Genomic DNA, 24615 nt, shown 5'->3' with positions numbered 1-24615 from the left:
CATCACCTTTCCTTAACCATGTTTTAGGCCCATAGCAGCATGTGAATCTTTGCACTTGTGCACACATTGTAATCGACTTCTGCATACTTAAAAAAAAGTAGAGGCTTGGCCTTTGCATGAGATTTAATTCCTTTTTCAGTCATTAAAAATTACTGTCTACTTAAAATAACTAATTCATTTTATTTTTACTGCCATTTTTAGGTACCTGAGTGTAAGTCAGTCACTTCCACATAGAATTCAGAGGGTTTCTCCCTTTATAGTTCCTCAAGAATGGATCAGACACTCTTTTAAAAACATGACAGAAGATGAGAAAGCCTGCACGGTTTTCTTGCATAATATCCAATGAGTGGGAGCACTATTTCAAAACTGAGGGAGAATTCTTACCCGTATCTTCCTCTTTAAAAAAGCAGTCTATCACCACAAGGATACAAAGAAAACTCTCTCCATCTCTTGTGAAAGGGAATAACAGAATGCAGGAATCTAGCCCTGGCTAAAATTTCATCAGCAAACTTGTGTGGGAGAAAGGGCAGCCAGTAACATCAAATTATCTTTGTTTTCATCTAGTCCAGCGTAGAAGGTTTCTGAAGTAATTTGGATCAGCCTCTGTGACCTCCCAGTTACCACTCATGTAGGTTTGCCTCTGCATGTCCTTTGGTAAAATTAATTTTCTGTCTGAATTCCTGTACTGGAGAAATACTGTGAAACTGCAGTGAATCTAAAACTCAGGCCACTTATGTCAAATTAAATGTTCTGCCTCTACTTCAAAATGAACAAACCAACCAGCCAACCACAAAAAGCCAAGGGGCAGCTGATTTGCTCAAAGTCTCCCCTGTTGAACAAAATGTACTAGATTCTGGCCTCAACTACATCTGTGAATTTTTTCTTAACTTCAGTTACATTTTCTAAGTAAGGATACTCAATTGTAGGAATTGGTCCACTATGTGAGTTACATATTTTCAATTTGAGTTATATTATCTTCTCACAGAATCTAACAGAGCCTCATAATGGTTTGAACAAAAGGCCAAGTTACTAAGAGATGACACATGCATATACACAAGAGTGAAACTGAAGAGCATAATAAGGATCTGTTGTCTTGCAGTTCACAGCTATCACCAAATCATACAATCATAGAAAAGTGTAGGATGGAAGGGACTTCTGGACAACACCTGGTCCAACCTGTTGTTGAAAGCAGGCCATTAGATATGGTTACCTAGAGTCCTGTCAGGTCAGTTCCTGAATATCTCCAGTGATAAACTTAGCATAGCTTCTCTGGGCAACTTATTCCAGTGATTGTCTTCATAAAGAAGAATTACTTTATTCTGTCTAAAGAGATTTTTCTTTCATGAAGCAAATGATGCTCTTTGCCTCCTGTCCTGTGACCAAGTCTCCTTGTGAAGAGTATTCCTCTATATTCTCTAGAATGACATTATAGATGAAATTTCTGTGGTCTCTCCACAAACCCTCTTCAGTTTTCCAGTCTCAAACAAATCGACTATGTGGAGATCAGATCAAATGTACAGCCACATGCATATTTAGCCGAATACATTTAAGGAAACAAATGCACATGATAATGGTGGTTATTATAAAAGCACCTGGAAAAAATACAGAAAAAAAGTACTGTGCACTGTCGTTGATGTTTGCTTACTCCTGTGAGTAAAGACCAAGAGTAATGCATTAATTATCACGTTTGATAATTATGTTAAGGGAAGTTGTATGTCTCAGCTACATTTAGGTAAGCACCATTTACAAAGCTACCTCCAGGAATCTTCCTTTGTGTAGAATCTAGAATAAGAAAGTAAACATTAAGTCTCTGAATTGTCTTGCAATGGTACTTTCTTTGCTTCCTGTGCAGAAGCACCTTTTCAGGCTGTACTGAATTTTGCCCTGAATCTTGAAGATGAACACATTGTAATAGTCCATGTTGAATGATTATGTTTGTACAAGAGCAGAATTCATACATGTTGTTCCATTGTTCGCTTGAAAATATTTTAGTTGCTTATTGTTCATAACAAATAATGATGCCTAGTTTAAATGAAGTCTCAAGCAGTTTCTGCTGATGTAATAGAGCATGCAATGCTTTTTTTATTATAATGTATGTTCTTTTGGTACTCACTAACCTTTGTATGGAAACAAAAATATTTCTGCCACTTATCCCAAGAGAAAAATAATGAATATGAAAATGGTAAAGCTACATTTATATGTGAAACAGCAAAAAGAAGAACTATACATGTTAGCATTACATTTATGTTTAATTTTCATTATCTACTTTAAACTATCCATCAAAAAGAGGTACCTACCCCTGAACTGTTTTAGAATAAGGGTGGGGTTTATCTCATCTAAGATAAAAGAAATCTTGACAATCTTAGGTTCATGGTTTGACTCGATGATCTTAGGGGTCTTTCCCAACCTAAATTATTCTATGAATCTATAAACAATTTACCTAAACCTTCTTACCTAAACTAGAGCATCTTCTCAAAGCTAGTAATTTAGCTGATGTGTATTGAGATAGCAGTCCAGAACCTGCTCTCTGTCCCTAGAGCTGGCTAAGTGGCACAGCCTGGCTTGTATGTACAGTTAAGTTATTTTCCCTCCCCAAAACTATCTACCATTTAAATAGAAAGTGTCCATACTGCCTGTAGGGAATGTCCCCAGCTAGGGTAAGCCCCAAACTGTGCTCAAGCATGATAAGAGGCCAAAACCGTGTAGTCAATCTTGCTAGCAGTATCGACAGTCTTACTCCAGTTCTTAGGCCCATACCCCATTAGGTTACTGGTGTAGATCTAATGTCTCTACATTCAGTGAAGGAGTTACCCTGAGGTAATAGTCTATCTTGTTTGTCTTACTTATATGTTAGTATAGGGTGAGTCAATATCTGGGGATACCTTTTTCATTTAAATATAAGTGCCTAAATGATTGTACAATTTACTTCACATTTGGACAACTGTAATTAACTAAGATGAATACCATCATGGATGCTATGGCCTAGATTCATCCTGCCTAACATTGGGAGTCAGACATCTGATTTAAAGAACATATTGGATTCAAGTTGCCTAGTTAGTCAATGGGAAAAGATAAACATGTGTGAAATATATAGCCAACCCAAGATCTGAACTGGTCTCTACACATCTGGTCACTTTTGGCTATAAGACAGACCTTAACTAAGTTAATTCAGGTAGGTACCTCAGTCTAAAGGCAAGAAGGTTGAATCTTGTCTGATAAGCACATACCTGGGGCCCTGATTACGAACACTGACTGCACAGAATCTTGGATCACCTGTTCTTTTAAATTATATAATGCTTGCCACTGCAGAGGGAAAAATATTTGTAAATATGGCTTAAGTGTAATCCACGTAGCAATGTTTACCAGTCTGTAGGCAGTATGAAGTAATAGCTCTGAAAAATTTGTCTTATTTATCTCAGTTGATCAAAGGAAAACTCTCTGAAAATTTGGATTTCTGTCCTCTTTTAGATAAATAGACTACATCTTAGTCAAGTTTTGCTAGGTAAGTTTTGCACTATGGGAATTGGAATCATATCCTGTCAGCAGGATTTTTTCCTGAAAAACTGATAGGAGCTAGAAGGAAGTTATTAAAAACCCCACATTTGTGAAACCTTACTCAAAATCTGTTAAATTTTGAAGACTTCATGCAAAATTGAAGAAAAAATTATCTAAATGAACAATTGGGAAATAGCAGGCACAGCACCAAATTGTATTACACACAGCATATAAACCTGGTGACAGAGAAATGTTGCTTATAAGAAAAACAGATCTTATGCATATAAGAAATATATGTAATCTTGTTCCTCCATCTGCTAGGAACTTTTTCAGTTTATTTTACCTTTATCATTATCAACAATGCAGTCTCTGTTCTGAATGCCAGCACCACCATAATCATAGTTTTTGGTATATTTCACTGAAAATTCCCCATGGCAGTGCAGAATGTGATTAAAATCAATTGGGGTTCTGTTTTACAGTACCCACATGGGAGCATTTTTTATTACTTGCAATGTACCCATTTATATACATGAGCCTGAAGGGCAGAATTCACTACTGGTACATCTAACCAGTTGCCTAAAAGAGGACAAGAGAGCAAGCTTAAGCATTGACCACTTGTCTGTGCGTGCTGCTTAACTCTTCCCTCACTGCTGGCTCTCTCCTCTAGCTCCTGCTACTTTCTTCCAGAGAATACTTTGATGTAGTTCAGGGAATATTTTAATGGAGGGACTGCTTTCAAAGAAAGCAGAGACAAGGCTTCACCAGGTTGGACTCTAAGACAAACAGTAATGCTCTCCCACCTCCTGCCAAACTGCCTCTCAAAGTAGGCAATACACAACCCAAATGTCATCCTGTGGAGGTGCTGCACAAGAAAATTGCTCATAAAACCTCACATGTTGTTTTAGATACCTTGAACAATTGGAAAACCTGTGGAAAAATAACCGATGTAATTATGTCTCAGGTCCTAGAAGAACCAAGAGCCAAATAGTACAGCCTACCCATATGCATATCTTCTTTAAGTATAGTTCATTCATGTCCAAAAATTTTCCTGATCCATAGGATTTGAGAATAATAACAGAAAGGAAAAAAAGTAGTTTGTTTGGTCTGCCTTTCTGATTTTTAGTTCTTTAATTTACATGTCATTTTATGCTAATTACTTGGATTTCATTCAAAGCTCCTTTTGACAAACCAAAGGTGATGGTAATTCTGAGAATCTGGATAGGTAAAAAATTATGCAAAGCTGTTGGTTGGGTGCTGGTATCAGTTTATAATGTCTTTCATCCATGTGCACTTTTGTTTTCAATGTTTGGTGTTGGAGCACGTAGTATATCTTGCTAAGCATGCAGCACAGATACTGTATAGTCATTTTATTCTTCAAATACAGCCCCTAAAGGAGATTTGCAGTGAAAAATGTTGTTATTTAGTAGTGCACTATAATATACCAAACAATATTAATTTAAAACTATCCACTAGTGACTCCCCCTGAACTTTCACAAAAGGTTTGAACTTTTCAGTCACCATGAAATTATTCTGGGCAGCTGGCCAGTTCCTAAATAGGTTTTGTGTACATCAGTAGTAAAGCTTTTAATTTGGAACATGATTGATCTCAGCCTGTTTTGAAAACTGTCAACTAAAATGAAAGAGTTAGAGCATTGCTGCAAATTTTTATAATCATTTGATTTCATTGAAATATTTACAGAGCGTTTAAGTGAATTTCACATACATTTGCCTCACAGGCCATCTGAAAACTACATCTGTCACTCTTTGAGTTTTGCACATTACTGGCTCTTCTTCCATGATCAGAACTAAATGAATACAGAACAAAACAAAAAGTTAGGAATGGTAGGTCTTATCCCTTTGGATATGGTTAATTCTGTTTCTCACCAAACTGTCAATATCTTAGAGACTCGATGACTATGTTAAATTTGAGCTTTTGGTTTCTTTTGCCCAGATCAATACTTTTGAGGATGTTTCTGTCTCTAAATGCAAATTGGTGATATTGAGAGTTACTGACCTTAGTTTGCCCTTTGAACTGTTTGAGTGATCTTGTTCATATTACCAGACCCTGAAGCACTTCCACCTTTCAGTCTGTCAGCTCCCACCTGAGTCCATCATGAGACTTTTGCATGTGCAGACACTTCTCACATCCTGCTTCCACAGAAGAGGATGTCAGCTGGAGGGCATGTGTGATACTACCCTGCATTCACCTGAAGATCTGAAATTCACTGTGCATGTCTCTTCTGCTGAACATAGGGAAAGACTGGGGAAATGCATCCCTCCTAATCAGGTCCTGCTTCTTGTCTCATTCCAATTCTTTAGTGATTTTTCAGCAACTCCATTCACTGCTATCACAGGAGTTGCAATATGCACTTTAAAAGAACTCACTAATTTCACCTTGAGCACATTTACAGTGATTGCTATCTGGGTGACTATAGTGCTACAATGTTTTAAGATAAAAAAAAGTAAGAACCACCATTTATTACCTTACTCTCAAAGTTCTAGATAACAGTGTATACTGGGTGGTTCAAGTACTGTAATACATTTGTGATACACAGATGAGAATGCTTTAGTACCTGGCAGAGGTGGGATGGTGTGTGAATAGTCTGTTGCTGTGGCTTTTCTGGCCTGGTAGGACTAGTGTGATTACACAGGAGACACTGGCTTCATGACAGAAAGGATGCTCTCTCCAGCAGGGCAGTGATTGCTTTTCAGATCATCCTAGCACAATTGTCTGACCACAGCTAGGGTACCTCTGTGCGAAAAAGATAATCCTGACGCTTTTCCTCATTGACAGTCATTACCTGCTGTCTCTTTTATTGCACTCTGCCTTTCCCGGTCTTCCACTTTCACCACCACTCATCCTACTGTGTGTATTTAGGACAACCACTTACAGATTCTTTTAATTTTTAAGGACCAAGATGTTTATTATACTAAAGCTGATTTTGGCAATCATGTTTTTGTAAGCAAGCCTTGAAGTCACAAAAAAATTTACAAGTGAAGCTGCAATGAGTAATATGGATTAGATTGTACTATGTAAGACCTGGGCTGTGCCATCGGAGAGAATTGGCACAATGAAACAGTTGCTGTGGCTGTTGCATGTACAGTGTGCAGGTCAGAGGGGTTTGCTTCAGAACAGATTCAGTCTCACATTGGACTATGTGCCCCATCACACATGGGGTTCAAGGCCACCCTAAGGACCAGCCACTGGTTGTGATCCTTAAGCCTGGACCGCATTTTTTATGTAACCAAGCTGGAGCCTGTGGTTTTGTTTCCTCTGAGAAGAATCTGGTTTGCTTACCAACACAGCTCATAAACTGAACCAGAAAACACATGCTGATGATTCAAACTTCAAACTGCTCCAGACCAAATGGAGACATGCCCATAATGCCTTTCTGTGAGAGTCAAATAGTACAAATCTTATTTCTGTAAGTCTGCCTTTCTCACAGCTGTCTTTTGTATTGATCTGAGACAATTATGTGAACAGATCAGGGAGAACTTGGTTTTTAGAGACCTGTTCAAATGACCACAGAAATCCTAAATTAAAATATCCTCTCTGACACTCCTCACCATTTATGTACTATTTGGATACAGGTTTAGAGCAGACAGTTTTACTATATGTGTGTGCCACTAAATCTGCTCCTCCAAACTCAAGCATCATGGCAGTAGTGGACATAGACACAAATTCCTTCAACGGCTTTACAGACGTAAATGTTTTCCACCATCCACAAGAGAATTCAGCCAGACCAGGATGACAAAATATTGTTGAACCATTCCCAGTAGGCTCTTGGGACTGGAGCTTGAGGGCCATGCAGAGCAAATCAGGCCAGTGTGCCAATAGGAAGAGTAATAAATAAAACCTAAAAATCATAGAGAAAAATGACCTAATATTTTATATGTGTTTCTTGGGTTATTTGGGTCTAGCTGTTACTAGAAACTCTGCACTATCATATGCACTATCATAACCCCATTTCACCATAATCCTGTACCTTTAAAAATATATGTTTGTTATGTGTTAAAGAAAGTTGAAATATAAAGGTTTTAAGCAGCAATACAAAACAGGATGTATGTCATGTGGAGTAGTAATTACACCTTAAGTGCAAGGAGAAGAACTTAGTGAAGCTAAATGCCTCATGCTCCCCAATATGTAATATTATCACAGCATGAGTAATTGGAGATATTCTATAGAACTACTTTGACTTTAAGTTATTTTAAAACCTATCTTGAATCATTCTCCTGTTGCCTTGTTTACCTTTTGAACTACACAGTTTCCTGCTTTCAAGTTCTCCCTGATCTGTTCTGCACTAAGACTTCAGACAACATTGCAATAGTCTCTGTTCTATATACACTGACTTCTGCAAACAGGAGTTCATAGCTGTAAGTGACATTTTCCATGCCAAAATGTGCATATTTATGCAGTGTCTTCTTATTAAAAAAATCAAGTGTCAGAAACTGGAAACCTTTTTTTTTTCTTCTAGAAATAGTCCCTTCCTTAAGCTTTTCAACAGTACAGTTTTGCAGAGAAGCCTGGTTTCCTTGTGAGTGATTTCTTGCAGCAATACTCTGGCATTTCGGGGGTTCTGAGTGGTCTGAATTTGAAATGATGAGGCACTCCCCTCCAGAGATCTGTTTGAACACTCAGAAATTTCCCCATAAGACTAGAAATCTTTATTCTCATCCTCGAAATTCTCTTTCTAAATTTCATCCTCTCATTCCTTTGTTTGGTATACACTGTTATATTCTTGAAATAATTTGTTTTCAAATATTTCTTATATAAATTTACATCTCCCCTACCCTTACTTTATTATCCATTATTGCAGATGTGGAATAAATTTTATAGTCTTTCTCTCCTTTTTTCTCCCTTGCCCCTGTTAGTTTATGTAGCACTCTCCTGGTTTTCGTGCCTCTCTTCAGCACTATTTTGCCTTGTGAGTATGAAAATGGTAAAATGGTATTTAGAAATTTATGCATACCCTGATATGGTCTCTTTAAAGCAGCACAGAGAGGAGCTGTGGACTTCTGTACCATTTTTCATAACTCTGTAATATCTACCCAACAGAGCTTGGTTGTGAGTATAGCCTTTGGCAGGTAATGTAATTGGTGCCCAAATTGACCTTTTGATGCTATATGGAAGTTCAATTCTTGTTTAGCTTCTGCTCTTATTCTTTATCTAGAATTTTTTCAGTCTGTTATTTCCTGACGCTGTTTCTAAATGCATCCTTTTCCTTGTCCCACATGGTATTTGTAACTCTTCACATTTTAATACCAAGTGGGTGCTAATGTCATCATTTATTCCTTTTAAGGATCATTAATAAAGCAATGAAACAGGACTGGACACAATACAGATATATGCAATATTCCCCTTTTATTCTGACTCAGTGCTTCACCATTAATTAGTCTTTGTAGCTCTTCAGTTTTCAGCCACATGACAACTTGCATCCAACCAAATATGAATTGATTTTCATTTTAAGCTGTCCTGTGGCTGGAAGTGATGATGTTGCTGATAGCATGACAGTGCAGCAGAGCAGTTGTTCTTCTATAGCATACTGTGGGAGCGTGCATTTCGGTAGGCAGGGCAAGTGAGAGTTAAAACTCTGTTCAACTTTCTGGGCAATTGCCCCTGGTAAAAATCTATAGCTGATGTCTATCAGCAGTATTTTCTGCAGGGTGCTGATGGTGAAAATCTCTGCTAAAATATAAGCTTCTAATCCTTTGCTCACACGCAGGGGTGAGAAGGAGAATTAAAATTTCATTTAGATATATTCTTGTTGAAATAGCATACAATACACATACAGTTTAAAATAAATGTGAAAATTAATTTCACTGCTTCTTTTTGACATAGTATTTTGTTGAAATGACACAACTGAATTGCTACATAAGGTAGTCAATTCAGGAATCATATGTCTATAGCATATCTTTTTTATCTTATATCATTTGATTTAGCCATCATCTGTCCACATAGATAGATGCATCTGCCTTTTCTGTACTTGGATGTGTGATGTTCCATGGAATAACTGTTTGTGGATAGTTACAAATTCGAAATATGTTATGTGATGTGCTGCAGCTCAGTATTGCTGATGTAGATGGATTCTTTTGAGTTCTTTATTATTGCTTATAATACTAATCTAAATGTGATTTTCTTGTTATTTTTGTATTCTGAGAGCTGGATGCCTTTAAAATTTCTGCCTTTTAAAGTGCTGTGTTGTCCTTGAATATCAAAGAGCTGTCAGCGTATACAAAAAGATATGCCTAATAAGAAAAGATCATGCGTGTTTATTTGCTTGATAAAGTGTTAGGGATCTGTGAAGAAAATGTAGAAATAAGCATATTGAATAGGACACTAATATGCTTTGTATTTTAAAATTAAAATTATTTACAATCCTCACATTTTGTGTCTTTCAGTTAAAGCATGGTATTGTTATATATTTGTCTTTTTCCGGCACAAGAAGACCAAAAAACTCGTGTATCAAATTTACCCTCCGCAGGTCTTTGCTGCCATCTTCTGTTTCTTAAAATGATTGCCATTATTATTTGGATTCTGAAAAATAAGAGTGGTATATTATGGAGTAAAATTTCTCTTTATGTCATTTGTTTTATTTCCCTGTTTTCAGCTAAAGCAAAGTGAAGCTAATGCAGACACAAAGGAGAAGCTTCCATTGCGTCTACGCATCTTTGAAAAATTTCCAAACAGACCACAAATGGTGAAAATCTCCAAACTTCCTTCAGATTTCACAGTTCCAAAAATAAGGTATTGAAATATTTCCTTTGCTACTATGCTGTAAACTTTTCTGGGGCCACATAGTACCCAAAATATTTAACATTTTTTCTTGTGGGTTAGGCAGATAGTTCAGAAAATCAGAAATTAAATAGAATTAACGTAGGCATTCAAAAGATGTGACATTTTGGGTTTACCTTTTTTTACGTTTGGGGAGAAAAAAATCCTAGCACTCCTGACAACAAGCAGCTAGATTGACCAAAACTGACACAAGCACAATATAATTGAAAAGTGTGTTGTTTCTCCGCTCCCATTTGGATTTTAGATTCTTGGCTCACATGAACAACTAACAGTTGTTTTTTAGACAACTAGTAGGTTTTTAGAGATAGGGTGAATTGGCAGCAAATATTAGAGGGGATAACATAGACCATCCAATACCAGTTACTCTGTGATGACCTCATCCCTTCTTTGTATTTGCATAGTTATCACTTTTCTATAAGACTCACCTTAACAAAGGATCAGACCCTCAGTTATCTATTAGATCATTCTTTTACTGTGAGGGTGGCGAGGCACTAGAACAGTTTGCCCAGAGAAGTTGTGGATGCCCCATCCTTGGAAGTGTTGAAGGCCAGGTTTAATGGTGCTCTGAGCAACCTGGTCTAGTGGAAGGTGTCCCTGCCCATGGCAGGGGGGTGGAACAAGGTGATCTTTAAGTTCCCTTCCAACCCAAACCCAACCCAAACCATTCAGTTACAATTATTTTTGCTTGAAGTCAAAAAAAGCCTACATAAAGGACTGCTCTAGCATATACAAGCTGCAAAGTTTGTTGAAACAGCACAGGCTGGCTAAGCAGGTCCTCTGGTCATGCCCGTTCTAATATCCTCAATAACTACATGCTGGGAGAAAGGATGATGTGAAAGATTGCTGCCATTTTTCTGAGTCTCCTGAGATTACATTTATTTTGATTAAAGTCACAAGAAAGCTAAGGCAACTGGTTTGTCCTGTTTATAGTATCTTAGCTGAATGAAAGGAAGAGTCAGGAAAAACACCTTCGAAACCTCAAGGAAGCAATCACAGATATTTTGCTTTTAGTATCAAAATACTCTTTGTTTATATATGGAGGGCATTCTTCTACTAGTCTTAGTCTTTTTCAGGTATTTCTTTCTAGCTTTGTTTTCCCTAACGTACTCTATACTAATTCGTAATCATACTAACTACTGAAACAGACTTCAAAGTAGCACTAGCAAATCATATCTTTAAATCTGAAGTTATTGCACCATATAGAAATATCTCTCCAGAGTAAATTAGTTTTGACATAGTCAGTTTACACTGAAAAGAGACAACTCTGCTGAACTTAAAATACAGCAAAATGAATGTACATTTGTTGTAAACAGAAATGCTTCTGCATTTTAAACATGACATATGTGAGGCACAGAATTGCTGAAGCACCCTAATACTGGCATTCAAAGCAGTTATATGAACAGATGTTGTTTGAAATCTTCAAGAAAGAATTTCACACAGAGACTATGTTTCCTTTGGGTTATATTAGAATTTGATTTACAGTCAAGTAACAACTTGCTGTTTAATGAGCTCAAAAGAGCTGAAAACTGCAAAAGGCACTTGAAATATTTAGCATTTATATTGGTAAATAAATAAATAATAAAAGCAATATAATTATTTTCCTTGAATCTACACACAAGTGACCTACCTCTCAATTCACTTGTGGATTTCTTTAATAAATGAAGTATTATCAGTTGTTCTGGCACTCTGTTCATTTATAAATCTATAGTCCAGTACAACTTTTTCTCGGAAGTTTATCTTAGCAACTAGTGGGTTGTGACATCATAAGGAAAACCAAATATTAACTCTTCCTGGGGTTCTAATGCATCAATATCTTCTTTGTTCACAAGGGAAAGTTTTATGAAGCAGTTTATTGATCGTCAGCAACAAGATACCAGCTGTTTGCTGCGAAGACTTCCTTCAGCATCTTCTTCCTCGTGCGACCACTCTAAAAGATCGGCAATTGAAGAAAACAAATATATTGATCAAAAGGTAAATCAGGAGTACAGGGCAGTGTATGTCTTTCCTTGAGTATTGTGGGGAAAGACTTCAGATTATTCATAGCTACGTAAAAGATAAATACAAGCTAGGATGATTGAACACAGGTTAAAGGGCTATATTTATTTAGCCTACAACAGGCATCATAGATATGTCTGTTAAATTTTCCCATCTCTTTTGAATTCAAAATTCAAGATTTGATACATTATTTTATTTAATGCATGCATCTTCTGAAGCTATTTTTTGAAGTAGTTTTGCTGTTAATTACTGAGAAGCTAGTGGACAATTAAAGTTTCCGAATATAATTTTTGAGTGCCTCAATACTATTACAACATTGAAAACACACTTCACTGAAGCAAGGTCTCTGTGTAATCATTGAAGATGAGTAAAAATTTAATAATTATTCTAATTATTTAGAGGACATTAACCTAAGCCTGAGAATCACTGGAAAACAGGTGCTCAACACATATTTGATACCCCTTTTTCTAAATGCTGCTAGTCTCCCAGTCAGACTGACATGGATGGTTGGATTTGAAAAATACCAAAACTGCTCGGAATGATGACGATGATGATGATGCACTGTAACTAAATGTATGTGACTTCTGACACCTTACAAAACTACAGGAGCAGAAAAAAATTTCATGTGCATCCTGGAAGATATTGGCTTCCCTGATTTCTAGTGGCATCTAGAGTGAAATCTGTCCTTGATCACTTGTAGTATTGTGCAACTTAGTGACATTTGAACAGATAAAAGTACTTTCAGTATTATTACAGGGTACTGTGTTTTTTAGATATGTTTTAAGTTACAGAATCACATACAAGAAAAGAGTCTATGTGTTGCAGTTACTCATTATAACTGGCTTTCCTAGAGTGTGGTTTGCAACCATAACTCAGAACAGCATTCATAAAGGCAGGAAGCAGACCTGGAGAAAAGATTACTCTTCTGATAATGAATGAAAATAGTCAATTTTCAAGCTACTGTTAATTGCCTTCCCTAGTTTGGTGCAAGAAGACGTTCCTGTGGCTGATGTATTCTATGGCATCAGTAAGCCAAAGCTGAACAGCATGGCCTGAGAGGGAGGTCTGTGGCAAAATCAGTCCAGGAAGGCCATAGGAAGTAATCAAGCCTAAATGGACATCATCTGTTTTAACAAGCACAGAATCAAAATTGGATAAGTTATTAAATGACCAGCCTAGGAGTTAGTAGAACTATGCTAAACATCACTGATAATGGAGCTCAAACACTATGTCAGGGAAATCAAAATACATTTTTACCACGTAATAAAGGGATGAACAAAGTTGTTTCAGACACACAGGTAAGTCCATAGTGTGCAACACAGAGCGGTGCAATAATGCAGTAGATCTGTTTACATGAGTATAGTTTAGGTATTTTAAGTTGCAGCTTAATTCCTTATTCCTGCTGTTCACAAAAGTGAACTGTTTTTATGTTTGAAGACAGTTGAATACATGGTACTGTTTATTCAGTGAGATCTTGCAATATGAAAACAGAATGTTGGATTCTTTTCAAATATTCACTTCAAGAGCAGATATGCATGATCTGACTTTCATTTTTTAATTGAAGTAGGCATTTGGAAATTGGTTTTGTACTATTCAACCTGCTTTAAGCACATACTTTAGGATTCTCATGCCTCAAGGATAGAAACAATGATGAGTAATATTTCAGGTAAATGTAGCTTAAAACAAGGTATTTACACATCCCTATTAAGAGGAGAAAGTACTAGGAAGGATTTGTGAAAGTAATTACTCTGCCTTTCTATAGTTACAGTTGCCAAGGCAACCTCACTTTTGTATGAACAAATCTTGTTAAAAATATCCTTAAAACATGCTTGGAATGATTGTTTTGCTTGAGTATAAACTTTACATACATACTTTACTTTTCTTCGTAGAAAAAGAAACCCAACAAAACATTTTACTAATCTTAATGCCTAGTAGGATACATTTTCACTGCTCCTGATAGCAGGAGGATAGCTTCAGAGACTTTTCACATCTTTTTTCCATTGTAGTTTATGAAAAAAAAGTGGAATCAAAAGGTAAGATTCTGCTGGCAGATTGGACTCTTCCTTTGTAATGCCTGAACTGTGGCTAATTCTTGAGTTGCCCCTGGACTTAAGTCAGTATTTCTATGTTCGACACCTGCTGAAGGGGTAGGAAGTACTTAATCCATACATTCTTTTATTTTTCCCTTATTTCCATTTCAGCAACATTCTTTTCTTCCTTTCTCTAAAAACCTGCCACTATATATATATATATGTATGTATATGTATATAGTGTTGTTTTTGTGTTCAGAATCAATCTGATCCATAATTTGTGATGATCAATAGAGCAGATCTTATATATGTTCTCTTATGTAATGGATGTAGTGAGTTTTTTTCAGTATTATAACTATCCACCTCCTTTAAAAGTTGTTTTAAGTTGTAAAAGGTGAGGAGATTTTCATTGAATTCTTTCTTCTTTTTTTAAGGTATTTTACCTTCTCAAAAAATTGAAAAAAATATATAGTTGTGTATATTACTGTAACCATGACTACAATCAGTTTAAAATTATATTCATCTATGCCAAATCAAAAGAACAGCTTTGGAAAACAGATTTCTTTGCTGTACTCCTCTTTTTCTAGTCAAGTCTGTGAGTTCCAGCACTTTTTCTAACTCTTTAAAATTTTTAAACTGTTATGAACGTAATAAGCTAACCAAACACTAACATAAGAAATCACCTATAGATACCTAAATGCCTTTTCTCTTTATACATCCCCTAAGAGTTCACTCTCAGTATGTGTTGTCTGAGTGGATGTGTATATACAAATTTTACAGTGCTTCTGCCTCCAGTGTTGGCTACACCTGGGCTCTCTCAGATACAGATGCTTGATAGGCAGCTTAGCCCAATGCTTTGTTTGAGTTATTTAATATTATCTGTAACATTTTGTGTGTAAAACCGGGGTTCTCTGGGGTTCTCTGAACTTAACACTGCTGGAAATGCAGGATGATCATTTTTTGCTCTGCACTTGAGGTCCTGCAGAGCAAATTTTCTTAAACTCATTGATCTTGCCACAGACCTCCTCCACTGTGTGCTGATCTAGTTTGTCCTGATATGGTCTGCAGGCCATTAATTGAAAATTATTCACAGTATGCTGTGAATTTCCTTAGATAACCAATATTTCAGTTAATTCTGGACAGAAGAACTGGATGAAGTATGGAAACATATAATTTTAGTGTGAGTGGGTGGATGAGAAGAAAGCAAGTTGGCAGAAGATAAGGATGTCTCCCTGTGGTGACTTTCACAAGAGACTGAGGAATAGTTGCAGCAAGTTTCAAGGAATGAAGAACTAAACGAACCCTGAGATTTACAACAAATAAGGTGTCCAGTAAAATACATCTGAGTTGGCTGTAGAGCATTGGCCTTGCCTTCTTAACTTCAAGAGTAGAATCAGAGGGGCACAGAGACACTTCAGAGTGCTTTCCTAAGAGACATACAACTTTTAGGAAGCCTTGCAGAAAATTATTGCAAGAAGGACACTTTTGAACTTGTTACTTATCTTTGGCCACAAAACATAGCACATGGCTGTTAAATTAAAAGTCAAAACTGAGAGGCTCATGAGACAAACTTTGAAAATGCCTATGGCTCAATATGTACAGATAACCCATGTACATGTTTACAGCAGTAGCACAGCAAGATTGAATTACAAAAGAAAATAGAAGAGCCTTTGATATATACATGTATTTTATAGTTCAGACTTTGAGCATCTCCCATTTAATTGGAGGAATGTAAGCAAACCAGCTCCCTTATTTCTCTATTTGTAAGAGTAATTGCATAGTAACAAACATAATTTCTCTTTTCTCTCCTATTTATCATCTTGTTTCCTTTCTGATTCCTTTCACACGTATGAGTTTTGGTTTTAGTTTTGCAAACATTGAAGTTAATAGCCTGTGCAAGTTTTGAACTGGCTTCCCGACAAGTCTCCAAAACTTGACAACAGGGCCTGCTTCCCAGAAAGGGAAGGAAAAAAAACAAACCACAGGAAAAAAAACTGAAAGAAGTTTGAACGAAACAGGATTCTATAAAAAATATATATATTTACAATTATATATATACAATTTGAATATATTATCCACAACAGGGAGCTCCCGAGGCAGAAAAAGGGAAAAGGGAGGGGGAAACAGGGATAAAAAGAAACCTAACAACAAATATCTCCTACATACACCTGTTAACAGAGAGCTGATGAATAAATATGAAAACGAATTAAATACTTCCCTGAGCAGGACAGCAGAGCTGTGCAAGGCAGCAGCCAACTTCCCCCATGCCTCCCGGAGAGACTGGAGATAATGGCAGGTCAGAGCAGGCAGGCTTTGGCCTATACAAGCAAAAACTGTCTGCGAGAGGGACCTGTCGTCTTCAGCCACTGGAAGGGAGAAGAGAGAGAACTCTCTTATCTGCGCCTTTTTATATGTTGTGTTACGGAAAGGAATAGCATGGAATACTTCCTAAGTCACTACCCTAGTTCCTTCCTGGTTGCAAGCTGGTCTCCAGGAAGGCCTAGGGTGAAAACTATCACATAGCCATTCCTTTTTTCCTGTGGGAGCCAGATGCATCATTAAGGTCTAGCTCCTGGGAAAGCTTGACCTCCCATGCTATATGCCTCTTCCACTGATTTCCTGCTTACAGCAGAATGTACCTGTGTGATGGGAGGTCATGATCAGGAAGTGAGAGCTGATCTCAGAGGTAACCAGAGCCATTACCTTGGAGGATTCTGAATATTAAGAGGAAGACCTCATGATGGATACTTCGTTTAATGCGTGTTTGGTTAACATCATAGATACTTCATTTGTGTGCTGCTGAGACATGCCACCTAATCTTAATAAGACATTGTTTAATCTGGAAATTTGTTCTGTCCTGATTTTTTTCCTGATCTGAGCTCAGCTTCTACTTCTCTTTGCAGAAAGTATTTCTAACTGTAAAAGCTGAAGTAGCCTTTCGGCTTTTTTAAAACATGGTTTTTAGTATGAAAGACAGGATGTTCCAAGACATCTTTCAGAAAACCATCAGGTGCGAAGACATACTCATATAACTTATTTGTATTTTTTCCTTCTTAGAAAAGAACCAAGGGTAGAGTATTTATTCATAAATTCTAATTTCCAGAATTTCTATTTCTTATTGTAATAAACTTATGTCCCAAGTTAATCAACTTCTCTGAACTTTATTTTGGGCATTCTATTGTGCAAAGCAGAATTTTGGCACAAAAAGTACAATAGCATTCTGTTGCGTTCCTGATTATTCTTTTCTCTAAGTAATTTGAAAGAATAATTTTATCACATTCATTTTGAATATAACAGAAACTAATAAATTGTAATTGCACATGAACTCCAAGTAGAAAGCATTATTTATTTTTAAATACTACTGAATACTACCTTTTTTTCAGAAGTAATTCTTGCAGGACTTTGTTCATAAGTATCAACAAAAATCATTCAAGCTTTTTCTTAATTTACTGAGTATCTGAGTAGAACTCTGTCCTACCATTTCAGTTTCCATATACCACTTGTTAAATAAACATGGCCAAGTCCATCAAGTCTTATCTATTTATGTCATTCACAGGGTAATGCCAAAATCTATCTTGCTGTAACATTCAGAAAAGTCATTAAAACAATCTACCTGCTGGAACAATAATGGCCTATGGATCCAGCATTTTCTTGCTCATTACAGTCATAATATTAAAAGATTTTTGTCCCACATCTGTTCTCATCAGATCTTTCTAATGAAGTTAATATATGTGAATGCAATTATGTTTCAGGTTTACTAAAAATCAGGTGACCTCTTTGTCTGTTTTGCATTTTTAAAGATTTTGTTTCTTTTCAGATAAAATGGATATGTAACAATGTCCCCATGTCTAAATAACCGATTTATAGATTTCCTTCTCATTAAGCATTTTACCAAATATACATTTGTGCTGGTAATGTTTTACTTCTCTGACTATGTTTGCCTTCAGAGCAGAGAAGACAAAATTGCAATAGTAACAAGACTCTGTTCTTGTTATGGTCTGTCTCTGACTTCTGATGATTTTAAATTGCTTTGTCACTCTTGCCTTTAAATAGTATGTTCAAAATTCTGTCTGGAAAAGTGCCAATTTTCAATTATATTCTGAGAGAAAGGAGGCAGGGGACTTGATACTTTTCCATTTTCAAAAAGAACCATAACTCAGCACTTCTTTCTGGCATTTGCTTTCTACTTCATCAGTTTTACACTAAAATATTTAAAGTGTTTGATACAAAGGCTGTGAAGATGCATTTATATACAAAGGGATGATCATATTTCTCCATTTTCTTCAATCAATCAAAATACAGACATGGCAGAATTTTTAGTCCTGTTGTATTTTAACAGAGAAGAGCATGCATTAGTTAGGAGTGAAGGGAGAGGCAATGAGGAACTGGGTTACAGGAAAGCCCTTCTCTTTGAGCCTTGTACTCTCCCTTTCCCCACTTCTACCAAGGAATCCAGATCTCCATCTCCAGGCCCTTCAGTCTCTACCACCGATTCAGAGAACTCATTCACAAGAACTGGTTAACAACCCTAGTCATGATCGCTTCTTTCTAGTGAACAGAATTATATGCATGTGCTTGTACAACCTGGAGTAATGTTCTTCCTTACTTCCTGCTTGAAAATCCCTGTCCATATCTTCCATTCCCAGTCCAGCCCAGCCCGACAGTCCCTTCTTCCCTAGAGCCTCAAGATCCTTAGCCCTAGATGTGGAATGGAGCCTTCTCCTCCATCACTGTGCACCCAGCAGAATAAATGAAAACCCCTTGTCAGCCTGGCCAGGAGTCCTCAGTTCCACCCTGCTGTTGGCTGCCATAAGTAATCTATCCAGCCTTCTTTACTAGCTTTTCACGGGGTCTCCCTGGCTTCTGCATTGAGTAAAGATAGAAAACAAGGTTGCATTTGCCAAAATAAGCAGAGGGATGGATTGCCTCTCCTATGAGAACAAGATGAAAGAGTCAGGGGTTTTCATCCTGGAGAAGATTCTGGGGAAACTTTACAGCAGCTTTTCAGTAGTTAAAGGGGGCTTATAAGATGAGGACAGACTTTTTTTTACAAGGGCCCGTAGCAGTAGGACAAGGGTTAATGATTTTAAACTAAATGAGGGTAGATTCATACCAGATATAAAGAAGAAATTTTGTATTACGACAGTGGTAAAACACTGGAACAGGTTGCCCAGAGAAGTGGTGATTTCCCCATCCTTGAAAACATTCGTTGTCAGGTTGAATGGGGCTCTGAGCAACCTGATCTAGTCGACAACGTTGCTGCTCATGGCAGGAGGGTTGGACTAGATGACGTTTAAAGGTCCCTTCCAAGCCAAAACAATCTATTTTTTTGTGAAAAATCTACCATTAAACCTCTGAAAGTTAAAAACTCAAGTATACTAAAGGGAAAAAAACCCAAGCATATTATTACAAGACATAAAAGAGAGGGATTCTTCTCCCTCCCCAGAGCTGCTCCCCTGAGATGTGTCTGAGATGGACTGTTATCATCCTCTTTAAGTCTTTGGAGGTTTTATGAGTATGCTAATATTATCCTTGTCCACATTTTCAGACTTAATTGAAAAAGGTTCTTGGTTATGAAAGGACATGTAGATTTTCCAGACCAGTAGTCAGCTAATTAGAAGAACATTGCTTTCCTTAAGAGAGAGGCAGCAATCAAGGTCTAGAAAATGAATTAAGGCTATTTCAGGTCAGTGACTCCCAAGATTTAAGGAGATTATGCCCACTTCTCATTCTAGACATCTGATCCAAAGGGACAGCCTTTGAGTCCTTGTGGCACTTACCTAAAGCTAGACCACTTTCTTGACTGTTTAGTAAGCCTGTTTCTTTTATAGGACAACCTCACAAAGGGCCAGATTTTCACAGTCCAACAGAAAATAGTTAGTTCTACTTTGAGAGATTAGGTGATCTCTAGACACCCCTTGTAATTGCATCCTTTATGATTCTGTAGGCATTAACCAAAGTTTTCAAAAGAGCTTAAGAAATTCCACACTACCTATAGGATTTAGTCACTTAACCTGCTTAAATTCTTGTGAACATTTTGTTAGGCATCTACCAAAAACTTGCAGTCTGCCCTTCTGTCATTCTTCATGTGACTTTTGTCACATTCGTTTTGAAAGAGTCCAGTCTCTTCAAACCTAAGATGCATAGGCAGAATGTTGTTGAACACATAATACTATTTGCATTTGAGAAGCTACACAGCAAAATCCTGTGGGCCAAGAATATCCTATATTTGATGGAATGCTAAATCTTTGAATGGATTCTTACCAAATATTTCCTTGCTTTTCCTTAAAAGTCATTCTAATATATTACTTATTGTACTGACTCGTCATATTTTCCCTAGAAGCTGTACATATTTAAATAACATTATAATACCTAACAATCTGTTCATTCTGCAAGTCTACATAAACCATCTATTGACATACAACAAATCACGATTTGAAACAGAAGCTTTGGATGATTTTTTTTCCTTGCTTGGAATTTCTGGCATGGCACAGTAGACTATTCCTGTATGGTCCTGCAGTTGTCTATAAAAGATTACTAGCAACAGCACTAAGCTAAGATTCCTAATTTTCATATAGCACTTAAGTAACTGACTTAGAAAAACATATTACACGCACTGCGCTTTTTTTTCCCATTGTCAAGCAAACATTTCAGGTATTTCTATCTCATTATTTACTTATGACCTTGTCTCACCTTGTATTGCAGAATACTCACCAACGCTTGTCTCTTCTACCAACTCTGAAGTAGTCTGATACAAAAATGATACACTACATCACCACAGATTTTACCTGTTGATAGCATACAATTCTTTAGCAAGTTCGATTTGAAAATAATTGCTTTATGTAGTGTTTACTGGGGTTTGTGCAGTGCAAACGTCTTGCTAGAAAAATACATCAAAACCTTGACAATGAATAACATTTCTCAAAACTTTAAAACTTTAAAACTTAGCTGGTATAAATTGGGATAGATTGCTCTGAAGTCAGCAGTACTGTGCCAGTCAGTACATCTAGGCTGTAGGACTGGTCCGCAGTCATTGCCTGACACTTCACAGAGGTTCCTGTGTTGCTTTGCTTTTAATCTTGTGCCAAGGATCTTCTTATTCCAGGGTAGAAAGCCTGGATTTTTTAAACATGATACTAAATAAAAACTATCATTGAAAATATCTGCAGTACCTTTTCAAAGCAGTGGGTGGCACTTGCAGAGCAACGTTCTGTGATTTAGCTCTTTTTACAACACTTACTGTGGTTTATTGCTTTGTCCTTGTTGACAAATGGGATTTCATAGGGTGTAGTGTTCAGACCAAGTTCACACTGACTTGACTGAGTAATTTTTTGTGCCTGGAAGTCAGCAGCAGAGAAGGGTGCCAGCACTTCTGGAAGAGAAGCACTACCTGCAGATTTCCTAATTCTCTATCTACGGGCATGTGTGTGCAAATAAAGGAGTGTGGAAACCAAGACATGAACTTTATTCATGGTTTCATAGAAGCACATACTTTCCATCTAACACCTTTCATCCAGGAAATACTACTGGTAATTTGCTGATCTGCCACAGTGATTCCTTACAGTTTAAAGTAACCTGCAAGAGTTCTTTAAAATGTGTTGCTGAAAACATGTCTAAAAGTAATCAGATGCTGTTAGGTGGTTTCAGGACAGTGTCATATGCTAAAAAATAATGCTCTATAGCAGAAAGCTGTATGGCACTGTTATTTCTGCACTGAGTGTACTTATAGGTTACATAAAGAAGTACATAAAGAAAGAAAGAAAGAAAGGCTAATAAAGATACACTGAGGGTGTCCTCGCAGTACAGCACAGTCTGTAATAAAAAAACCCAGCAGGCTAAACAGATATCCCTCAAATAACCTCAGCAGAGTATACTGTATTTATTTAATTCCACATCATCTGATTGAGTAATGTCTTTTATACATTAACACTGCTCATAATTTCCTCTGTAAAATTCAAGAACTCGGCAGGTATCACAAGTTTTAATTGCCAGCCTCATTCTACACCAGCATGTGGCATCTAGACATTATTAAACAAAATACTGATCATCGTCCACATTTTCCATTTGTACAGTTCCATTGCACTTGCCTGGTGTGCTATGTAAATTTGGAAAATTAAATGGGGAACAGTTTAATTTATTTATCTAATATAGAAGTAAGGATACATATTTTAAAAATCTATAGTATTGTTTGATTTTCTTCAGCATGAATATTGACATATGTGTTGCTATTTGACTGACTGCTGACTCCTTTAAATATGAGAAATGGATCAGTTGTGCTTCTCTAAAAATATTGTCTTGTATTGCTGCTTCTGGATATTTTAAACTCAAGTTAAATTCACCAGGGTTCTTTTGAAGGAAGGGCTCCTGAATCCTAAAGAGAAATGAGGACCATTAGCTTCAAAAATCATAAGGCAAACAGGATGGTAACAAACCTTCAAAACTTCACCTAAGCCACAGTCCATTAGGTATGGACCAAGGTTGGTGCTCAAGGATGTCCTTGAGGTGCTTTGGGTGCAAATTTCACAGCTAGTTGTGAAAAAAAGTGCAGCAAAAGTAAATGCACTCTGCCCAAATAACGTGGTGTAACACCCTGTGTTCTGATGCCTTTCTCCATTCTCATGACTTCTTAGGCATAGAGGGGAAGCCGTATGAGTACCAGCTGCAGTCACTTGGTCTGTTCAGCCTGGAGAAGAGCAGACTGAAGGGACACCTCATTGCAGTCTACAACTTCCTCGTGAGAGGAAGAGGAGGGGAAGGCACTGATCTCTTCTTTCTGGTGACCAGTGACAGGACCTGAGAGAATGACCTGAAGTTGTGTCAGGGGAGGTTTAGGTTGGATATTAGGGAAAGGTTTTTCACCCAGAAGATGACTGGGCACTGGAACAGACTTCCCAGGGAAGTGGTCACAGCACCAAGCCTGACAGAGTTCAAGAAGCATTTGGAAAATGCTCTCAGGCACGTGGTGTGATTTTTGGGCTGTCCTGTGCAGGGCCAGGAGTTGGAGTCAATGATCCTTGTGGGTCCCCTCCAACTCAGCGTATTCTGTGATTCTGTGATTATTTGTTCAAGCATCACTGAATAAAATTCATGAACAGCTTTGGGTGTATGAACTAGAACCCAGTCTTTTCTTTCCCATCTCAGTGTCTCCAGACACGGGCTCCTTCCTATTGCTTCTCTTCATCTCTCTGGCTCTGTGGATTATGCACCTCTGGCTATGTGGCGGCCACATACAGGAGTGCGGCACTATTCTTGCAGCAGACAACTAAGCTTGTTCATTGAAGAAAACAGAAAAAGGGAGTCAAGCCATTTCCAGCTGAGGCATGAAAGAGATTTAGTGCTATACTTTTATGCAAAATATACAGCACTATTTCCTTCTTTGTTAGTCTTGCTACCTAGAGGGCGGATTCGGCAGTTCCCGATAGTATGTAAGTAGCCCTTGCCCTAGACCTGACAGCACCTTTTCTTGAGGTGTTCTTTTTTCCTTGCTGGCACTAAGTGGTTTAATGCTTGGCTTGGGGAAGCACTAAGTGAATCAGTTCAAGTGCTCAACATCCTTTTGGAGTCTGAAAATATGTAGACTCCTCACTTCTGCTTTTCTAGGACATGTTCCCTTGCTGACAACCTTGCTTGGGCCACAAGCTTTAATGCCAAGGTGTTTTGTCACCTACTTTATACACTGAAAAGTGGCCTATGCCAGATAGGGAACTGTAGACAATTTCAGGAAAATGTATTTGACTCAGCTTTTTTGCCAAAATCAGATGAGCAAAAACTGGAAATTGGGAAGGAAATTAATGCTTCCTGTTTTTAAAATCTTTTTGATTTCCAAGATGTTAACAAGAATTTTTATTAGAAATAAATGGACATAACACATTAGTAGGCAGCACACATTTTTTCTCTGATATTTAATGTAATTGCAATTATTCTAAAGCAATTATTTATAACAGGAAAAACCAACTGAAACAAAACTGCTGGTTTTCCACTTTTCTTATTCCCATAAGTTTGATGTTCCTAGTTGAGCCCTAAAAGAATTATTATGTAGTATCTTGTAAAATAGATACTCCTGTGGTTTGGAGGCTTCTTTCTGCAATCCTCAAGTGGGCAAAAACATTTTTATGGGATTCCACTGACATTAATTTCACTGACATTAGAAGAAAAAAAATATGTGAAAGAGTTGCTAGTGCTTTCAGCACTGTTAGTTATATCCAAATCCATAATAAAGTACCTTGGTTATAAATCCACTAAACCTGTGTTGAGATACTGCAAATGAGTTAAAACCTACACAAGTATGTTTCAGTATATGAA

General features: G+C 37.2%; 1 protein-coding gene across 5 annotated transcripts in view; it reads left to right on the top strand.

Moving 5' to 3' along the window:
* The window catches only part of NALCN (sodium leak channel, non-selective), a 225406-nt gene that overhangs the window by 150077 nt on the left and 50714 nt on the right, over window positions 1–24615 (top strand). For all 5 annotated transcript variants that reach the window (XM_039389441.1, XM_039389448.1, XM_027730766.2 and 2 more), the window contains 2 exons: window positions 10104–10240; window positions 12118–12259. In XM_039389441.1, coding sequence (XP_039245375.1) covers window positions 10104–10240; window positions 12118–12259 — 279 coding nt within the window. The remainder of the gene's footprint in view (window positions 1–10103; window positions 10241–12117; window positions 12260–24615) is intronic.

The sequence above is a fragment of the Pipra filicauda genome, unplaced genomic scaffold (assembly GCF_003945595.2).
Source record: "Pipra filicauda isolate LSUMZ 115617 unplaced genomic scaffold, ASM394559v2 scaffold125_size2111803_pilon, whole genome shotgun sequence".
NCBI lineage: Eukaryota > Metazoa > Chordata > Aves > Passeriformes > Pipridae > Pipra > Pipra filicauda.
This window is presented reverse-complemented; position numbering and strand designations above follow the sequence as displayed.